The 8751-nt window shown below is 48.7% G+C and overlaps 1 protein-coding gene and 1 pseudogene across 1 annotated transcript; both read right to left on the bottom strand.

Annotated features, from left to right (window-relative positions):
- Positions 1 to 3137: 3137 nt before the first annotated feature.
- LOC146552203 (uncharacterized) lies at positions 3138 to 6612 on the bottom strand. Its single transcript, XM_085256727.1, has 3 exons — positions 6207 to 6612; positions 5900 to 6088; positions 3138 to 5221 (listed from the first exon to the last, which is right to left on the bottom strand). The coding sequence occupies exons 1-3, from the start codon at positions 6610 to 6612 to the stop codon at positions 3138 to 3140; spliced, it is 2679 nt and encodes an 892-aa protein (XP_085112853.1).
- A 23-nt stretch (positions 6613 to 6635) lies between these two features.
- On the bottom strand, positions 6636 to 7695 carry LOC146552202 (uncharacterized; annotated as a pseudogene).
- Positions 7696 to 8751: the final 1056 nt, after the last annotated feature.

The following is an 8751-nucleotide window of genomic DNA, read 5'->3' as shown; positions in this document are numbered from 1 at the left end:
GCAATGACAGCTTCACTGTTTACCAAATCCACCCAAGATCCTGGGGGATGACTGGCCGGCGCCACTCTGCTCCATTAACCTCTGACCTCCAGCATTACGGCACCAGACCGAGGCCAGGGGCTTGGGGTTAGCTGGCCTGAGCACCCGGCTGGACACCTGTCTGAGGTCCAAGACTGAGCTCCTCTCACACATAAACATTGTGTGCGAAAAGACGTATCTCGGCTGGACTTGGTGCCATTGTTCTCAGAGCTGCGGCTCATATACTTGTGTGTATTTTACATTTTCAGGTTTTACTTTCATTTTGAGAGGGTCTGGCAGTTAAAAGTATATACTTTTGGGAAAATCCCTAAATTATCTGTAAAAATAAAAGTAAAACTAACCTGGAACTTAAGGGCCACAAGTCTGGTTCTGTCCAAAAAGTAGGAAATGACTGTTTCCCTAGGCTTTCAGTTTTTATGCTAAGCTAAACTCACTGGCTCTGCCTCTGTACACTGCAGAGGCAACAAAACACTTTTACAGACCATCAAACTATTCCTTTACTATTCACTGACTGATTGTCTCAAATGGGTTTCCTGAACTGACTGAGCATAATTTACACCACTATCAAGCTTTGGTGACTGGTACATGAAGTAGAAATCACTTGAAAGGTTTTGAAACAGCTTTGACAAATTAGAAATCCAAGAGAAGAATAGTGAGGCAGCAGTGCTGCTCCTTCTTTCAATTAGACATCCATGTGTCCTGTAATCCATTTGGCCAACTGCTGCATGATGAGTATTACACATTCTTCCTTTGAAGAATCTCAACTTGTTCTCTAATGTGGGCCTTTCTCTTATACTTGTATATATTTTTCTTGTTTTGTATATATCCCTTTGACTGTATGTATTTCTCCTTTTTGCTATTTATTCCTGCCGTCTGCAGTTGCATCCCGAAGTTGATGTGAAACACCTACAATTTTGTTGTACATGCACAATGACAATGAACGAGTATTATGTTCTATTCTATTACAATAAATCCCCTCTTCTTTTCACAACAATCTAAAAACATCTATGAACTGAAAGGTTTTGGCTTTTCGGGGAGGAATGTGGGGGAGGCATGTTGTCCCATTCCTCTCTAAAATTCTGTTCAACAGTCCTGGATCATCTTTGCTATATTTTTCATTTCATGATGCACCAAATGCTTTTATTTGGTGAACGATCTGGACTCCAGGCCATTTCAGCTTCTACAGGGTGGGCCATTTATATGGATACACCGTAATAACATGGGAATGGTTGGTGATGTTAAAGTCCTGTTTGTGGCACATTAGTATATGTGAGGGGGCAAACTCCTCAAGATGGGCGGTGACCGTGGTGGCCTTTTAGAAGTCGGCCATCTTGGATACAACTTCTGTTTTTTCAATAGGAAGAGGGTCATGTGACACATCAAGCTTATTGGTAATGTCACAAGAAAAACAATGGTGTGCTTGGTTTCAACGTAACTTTATTCTTTCATGAGTTATTTACAAGTTTCTGACCATTTATAAAATGTGTTCAATGTGCTGCCCATTGTGTTGGATTGTCAATGCAACCCTCTTCTCCCACTCTTCACACAGTGATAGCAACACGGCAGGAGAAATGCCAGCACAGGCATCCAGTATCCGTAGTTTCAGGTGCTGCATATCTCGTATCTTCACACCATAGACAATGGCCTTCAGATGACCCCAAAGATAAAAGTCTAAAGGGTCAGATTGGGAGACCTTGGGGGCCATTCAACTGGCCCACGACGACCAATCCAATTTCCAGGAAACTGTTCATCTAGGAATGCTCGGACCTGGCACCCATAATGTGGTGGTGCACGATCTTGCTGAAAACACTCGGGGAATGTGCCAGCTTCAGTGCATAAAGAGGGAAAAACATCATCATGTAGCAATTTCAAATATCCAGTGGCCTTGAGGTTTCCATTGATGAACAATGGACCCACTATCATTGTACCCCATATACCACACCAAACCATCACTTTTGTTGTTCTAACAGTCTTGGAGGGATCCATCCAATGTGGTTTAGTGTCAGACCAATAGCGGTGGTTTTGTTTGTTAACTTCACCATTCACATAAAAGTTTGCCTCATTACTGAACAAAATCTTCTGCGTGAACTGAGGGTCCTGTTCCAATTTTTGTTTTGCCCGTTCTGCTAATTCTGTGCGCCGATCTGGGTCATCCTCATTGAGATGCTGCAGTAGCTGGAGTTTGTAAGGGTGCCATTTGTGAGTAGCTAATATCCGCCGAAGGGATGTTCGACTAATGCCACTCTCCAGTGACATGTGGCGAGTGCTACGCTGTGGGCTCTTGCTGAATGAAGCTAGGACAGCCACTGATGTTTCTTCATCAGTGACAGTTTTCTTGCATCCACATTTTGGCAAATCCAACACTGAACCAGTTTTCCGAAACTTAGCAAGCAGTTTGCTGACTGTAGCATGGGAGATGGGTGGTCTCGTAGGGTGTCTTGCATTGAAATCTGCTGCAATGACCCAGTTACTGCGTTCACCAGATATCAACATGATTTCGATCCACTCCTCACGTGTTAACCTCTTCGGGGTTCCTATGATTGTTGGGTTTTTATCTATGAAGCGCCTTGAGGTGACTTTTGTTGTGATTTGGCGCTATATAAATAAAATCGAATTGAATTTAATTGAATCTTTTTATCTAGGCAACTCTGTCTCTCTAAGAAGCTCTTTTGATTCCCAGTCGTGTTACTGACCTGTTGCCAATTAAACGTTGGGTTACTTAATGTAATCCCTGGTTCTTTGATAACAGAGTGAGGTGTTTCACTATGGGAATCACCTCGGCGTGACCAACTACGGAAGCTGCAATGACACCACGTGTGTCTATGACACCCCTGTTGAGCCATGCTCAGGGCTCTGCCTCCTCATTCTAACACGGCCGACCAGCTCCTCCTAACTCATTCCAACAGATTTCTTTCCGTGCCTAAGCAAGGAGGGAAATTTTGGTGAAACACCTCACTCTGTTATCAAAAAAACAGGGATTACGTTAAGCAACCCAATGTTCTTTTTCTAACTTTGCTCAGTGTTTCACTATGGGAGATATGGCCCAGTCCCGGATTGCGCCAGCTCCCAAAGCTACGCTCCAGTACTACTCCAGGATTTCAGGTCGAACCTGAGGCACCAGAATCCAGCACTTCCTGAGCCAGGGATGACTGTGCAACCTCCAGCCGATAAAACAGGACAAACGTGTGTGGCATAGCCCAGCTTGCCGCTGCACAAATATCCTGGACTGATACACCTCTGAACAAAGCCCAGGATGTGGCCACACCCCTAGTGGAGTGAGCTCGAAGTCCCGGGGGGGCCTGCAAGCCCTTACAGCTATAAGCCAGAGCTATGACCTCTACAATCCAATGAGCTAGCCCCTGGCGTGATAAGGGCCTGCCCTTGTGAGGGGAGGCCCAGGAAACTAACAGCTGATCTGACTTCCTGAATCCAGCTGTTCTGTCAACATAAGTCCCCAAGGCCCGGACAGGGCACAAAGTGTTCAGCCTCTGCTCCCTCTCTGAGGAGAATGGAGGGGGGTGAAAAGCCAGGAGCTCTACTGTAGAGCTCCTGTATGATGTTTCCAACACTTTAGGGACAAAGGCTGGGTTAGGCCTCAGATGTGCCTTAGAGAGTCCCGGGGCCAGCTGTAGACAAGAGGGGTGAATAGACAGAGCCTGTAATTCACTAACTCGCTTGGCTGTGGTTAGAGCCAACAGCAGAGCGGTTTTAAGAGAGAGAAACTTCAACCCTACTGCCCCAATAGGCTCAAAAGGGTGGTGGGAGAGAGCATCTAAAATGACTGACAGATCCCATAAAGGGACCAGTGGTCTAGAGACTGGGAGCGTTCGACGTGCCCCTCTCATGAGGCGACATACAAGGGGGTGCTGACCAGCTGGTTTATCACCAAACCCCACGTGGCAGGCTGAAATAGCTGCTAAATAGACCTTTATGGTGGAAAAATCTCTCCTTTTGTCCAGCAAGTCTTGAAGAAAACACAACAGCTCCACCACTGAACACTGAAAAGGGATAATCTGCTTTTCATGGCACCACTCTTCAAAAACACGCCATTTACTGCTGTAAATGGAACGAGTGGAGGAGGCTCTGGTATTCTGAATGGTCTCAATAACCTTCGGAGGCATGCCTGCTGCCTTCAAATTCCACCTTTGGGCCAGGCCCAGAGAGCAACCTGGTCTGGATGGGGATGGTATATCTCCACACGCACCTGAGACAGAAGGTCCCTGCGGATGGGGAGTGGCCATGGCTCGTCCACCAGAAGCTGGATGATTTCTGCTATCCAGTGTTTGGATGGCCACAGTGGAGCTATTAAAATCAGTGACAGCCCCTGATCCCTCACTCTGATCAGTGTAGGGGGGATCAGGCTGAGGGGAGGGAAAGCATACAGCGGAGTTTTTGGCCATGGATGGGCCAGCGCATCCACACCCAGTGGAGCGTGTGCGTCTGACAGGGAGATAGACAGAGGGCACTGTGTGTTTTCTTGCGAGGCGAAGAGGTCTACGGCAGCCCGGCCGTATCTCTGCCAAATCTGCTCCACCACCTGTGGGTGAAGCCTCCATTCTCCGAACAGTGGATTTCCTCTGGACAGGAGGTCCGCCCCCCTGTTCAGAATTCCTGGTACGTGAGTTGCCCGAAGGGAGAGGAGCCGAGTGCTGCTCCACACATTTATTTCCCTGGCTAATCTGTGTAGCTGCCGGGAATGGGTGCCGCCCTGGCGGTTGATATAAGCAACTAGAGTGGAGTTGTCTGTTTTCAGTAAAACATGTTGTCCCCGGAGATATGGCAGAAAATGCCATAAGGCTTGGAGAACCGCATGGAGCTCCAGCACATTTATGTGATTCATAGCGAGTCTCTGTGACCAAACGCCATTCACTGCTCTGCCCATCATAGTGGCACCCCAACCTGACAGGGATGCATCTGTGGTCAGTGTCACCCTCGATGATACTGCCCCGAGAGGTACCCCCGCAGCGAGAGCTGTCGGGCTCCTCCAAGGCCGGAGAGCCGCGATACACGGCTGCATTATTTTTACACCACGACTGAGATGTCGGCGAGGGCACAGCTGCAGAGAAGCGACCCACCGCTGAAAATCTCTCATCATAAGCAGCCCCAAATGTACCACCGATATCATCGAGGCCATGAGGCAGAGGAGGCGGAGACAGAGTTGGAACCGCACTACTTTCCCCAGCTGAAAACGGTAAAGACAGCGAGTGAAGGATGCGATCCTCCGCTTTGAAAGTTCGATACGATAGGAGATGGAGTCTATTCTGAGCCCCCTGTAAACTGTGCGGGTTCCAAGTGGCTCTTTTTCAGGTTGATTGTGAACCCAAGCTCCGTGAGGTGATTCACTACCACCTCGGAGTCTTTGATCGCCTGCTGGCGCAATCGTGAGCATATTAGATAATCGTCTATGTAAGAGAATATTCTGATGCCGCTGTTCCTTTTTTTTTTTTTTTTGCCGCTGTTCCTTAATGGAGACAGCGCTGCCTCCAATCATTTGCTGAACACCCTTGGGGCTAAGGATAGCCTGAATGGGATAGTTTGAAACTCGTACGCTACGCTCTGATAAGCGAACCTGAAATATTTCTTGTGTGGCGATGTGAAAATATGTGTCTGATAGGTTGATTGTAACAAACCAATCGCCTGTGTTAATTGAGCGACAAAGCATCTTGTGTGTGAGCATTCTGAACGTGTACTTTTTCAAATGCTTGTTTAACACACGCAGATCCAGAATAGGACGGAGCAATGTTCCGTCCTTTTTCGGGATGAGGAAATAGCGGGAGTAAAAGCCCTGCTGAGCTTCTTTGCTTGGAACCGCTCTGATTGCCTGTTTGTGTAACAGGGAGGATATTTCCTCCTCCAGTACATTCGCTGAATCGCCACTGGCCACCGAAGCTAACACTCCGCTGAATCTCGGTGGTTTTAACGCAAATTGTACTCTGTAACCATGGGAAATGGTTGACAAGACCCAGGGATGAACTGCGAATGCGCGCCACCCCTGTCTCCCGAGAAGGAGTTGGGGCTCTCCCCTCGGGAAGAGCATGAGCTCCCCTTGCTGGGAACAAAGACAAATGGCAGTGATTTTCTTTTGTTTTTATTTTGAAACTGGGGGGACATTCTGCCCTTGGCAAACTGCCTGGCTGCAGAAATGCACATTTTATTTCTTTTGTTACCCCCAAAACACAGTGAAGTGTCTGGTGACTCTGGGCAGTGCTTGGTGACATAGACAGAGTGCTTAGGAGTGCTTGTTGACACTGCACCATTTGTCCACAAGTCTGTCCTTCCTGAACTGGAGGAGGAGACTGAGAGTGTGCTCCTAGTGAACTGGAAACTTCCAGAGACCCTGAACCTTGGAGTGATTTGGTTACCCCTTCTAACACCTTCCTTCTCTTTGGGGGAGAAGGGAGGGGTGACACCGAATGTTGCAGGTGTGCTAGGCTGACCGCTTCTTCTCCCCTCTCCGGGGTGTGACGGCTTGTTCTTTGCAGCAGCTGCTGCAAAGGAATGCTTGCCCCAAGGTCTTTGGTTCTCTACTTTAGCCTGGTGGGCAGACTGCGGGCCTCCTGCTCCTCTCTGCATTCTGACCCCACTCCGTCCCCCTCTCACAGCTGCTGCTGTTGCAGCAAAGCCAGCTCTTGGCACCTGCTGGGGCTGAGAGTTAGGTTTTCTGGGTAAGCAGAGGTTGAAGGCTGCATTAAGCGAGCATACTGACTGTGCAGCATATTTGTACATCCTTTGATAAATCGTGAGGCGATCCATCTTGTTGGGCAAAGAAATGCTAGAAGAAGCTGAGATTACCCTGCGGTTAGGGTGAAGGTGATACGCCACTGAAGGCTCCACTGATGGGGGTTCGGTCAGCCGCAGTTCACCCATCCCCTGGATCTCAAGCTTAGAGCAGCCCTTGGTCGGAAGCTTGCTTTTAAAAGGGCTTGACCAATAGCGACTAATTTCTTTCATGCAGGCCAGGACTGCTGGCAGAAGCTGCTTCGATGACGGCAAGGCTGGTGGGAGCCTCTTGCCGTCATACAGGTTGCGTTCTGCCCATTCGGCATCCTGGGCGGCTGGCCATGGGATGCCTAGCTTGGCGGCACCCCTTTGCAGACCTCATACAAATTGCTGTCCACCGGGGTGCAACTTCAGCCCCACTTGGTGGCCTGGACTGCTGGGAAGGAAAGGTAGAGTCATCCTCCTGTTCCTCATCCATATCCTCCAGGTCGTGGAGGTCGGAGTCGGCATCGCCCTCCGCGTCCTCGCCCTCTGCGTCCTCGCCACCCGGCTCGCCCACGTTTTGATCGAGGAGGTCCTCGGATGATGGGGGCATGAGCGGGGACTCTTCTTCCATCATGTCCGCCCAGCTTGTAGAGGCTCGCGGATGATGGATATTGCTCGTAGCAGTAGCGGCCGAAAGGCAGGGGTCCTGACTGTTCATTACTGCTACTCTCAGCCTCCTTTCCAGGACTTTCTCTGGCATCAAAACACAGTGTGGGCATCCCTGAGGGTCCGCCAGTGAAGCTGAGCATGCTTGGCACCCATACAGATGATACACATTGGATGAGGGTCCCTGCCTGAGATGGTGGCACCGCATGATGTGGGGCACGGGCGGGATGCAGCCTCTTTGGCCGTCGGCTCTGAGCTTTTGGCGGGGGTAGGAGCCGTAGACATGGTTAGCGAAAAGGGGTGAGACTAGGCTACACCGGGCTCGTCTCGACACGTTAGCCTGTAAGTAGCTGGGACTAGCAGCGGGAGTTAAAATCCGAGCTAGTCGCTGCGGGAGTCAGCTTGTCGTGACACGTTAGCTGCACTCCGCTAGCCAATATTGTTAGCAACTTAATGCTAACCAAACCCTAGGTCGACTAACAAGCTGATGCTAGTGAGACGCTAATGTGGTTTGTGGCCTGCTAACAAGTTAACCCTAGCCGGACACTGAACAAAGCTCGCCGTAACGCGTTAGCCCGAGTTACACAGCGTCGGCTACCTCGCTAACTAAAACCAGGAACCGCTGGGACAGCTCGCCTGACGCGGTTGCTGTTCCACAGTGTAACTCTAAGTACACTTCTTTCGAAGGACTTACTCAGCACCATCCAAACTGGAACCGGAAAAACTGCGTTCGGCGGCGTACTCCTACACGGGATGCCTGAGAACTGCTAAGCAGCTAATCAAGTTAGCCTGAATGCGCTGAGGGAGCTCAAAGTAGTTTCTCACAGGAAGAAAGCAAGAATGAGTTAGGAGGAGCTGGTCGGCCGTGTTAGAATGAGGGGGCGGAGCCCTGAGCACGGCTCAACAGGTCTGTCATAGACAGACGTGGTGTCATTAGAGCTTCCGTAGTTGGTCACGCCGAGGCGATTCCCATAGTGAAACACCGAGCGAAGTTAGAAAAAGAACTAATAGTTGCGAAATATTCCTCTAGCTGTTTCTTGTAGTACCAGTTACTTTAATTTAATCTAATTTAAAATAAACCTAACATTGCAAACCAATGTTTTATTTGCATTTTACACAGCCTTTTTGAAATTGCTCATTATGCCAAGTCAGTTTGCTGACTCTTGTACTGTTAGGATTTTAGCATGTCAGAGATTGAAGTTCTATCATTGAAGTAAAACAAAAACATACATAAAATTTCAATTAAGTTTGAGGGCCTTTTACTTGTTCTCTGAATAGTCACTTACTGGTAACATCTTCAAATCAAATATGTTTATTTGTCTGTCCAAAAGTGCTGTTTAG

Source organism: Mchenga conophoros, linkage group LG19 (assembly GCF_057382185.1).
Source record: "Mchenga conophoros isolate Kocher_MC1m ecotype Shallow Benthic linkage group LG19, M_conophoros_male_GT1.1, whole genome shotgun sequence".
Classification (NCBI taxonomy): domain Eukaryota; kingdom Metazoa; phylum Chordata; class Actinopteri; order Cichliformes; family Cichlidae; genus Mchenga; species Mchenga conophoros.
Note: the sequence above shows the minus strand (reverse complement) of the source record. Positions and strands in the feature narration are given on the sequence as shown.

Coding starts and splice junctions, on each gene's coding strand:
- LOC146552203 (XM_085256727.1), bottom strand. CDS start 6,612: ATGCAGAGAGGAGCAGGAGGCCCGCAGTCTGCCCACCAGGCTAAAGTA. Junction 6,089..6,206: donor CACTTCACTGTGTTTTGGGG/GTAACAAAAGAA, acceptor CTTTGTTCCCAG/CAAGGGGAGCTCATGCTCTT. Junction 5,222..5,899: donor CCAGTGGCGATTCAGCGAAT/GTACTGGAGGAG, acceptor TACCGTTTTCAG/CTGGGGAAAGTAGTGCGGTT.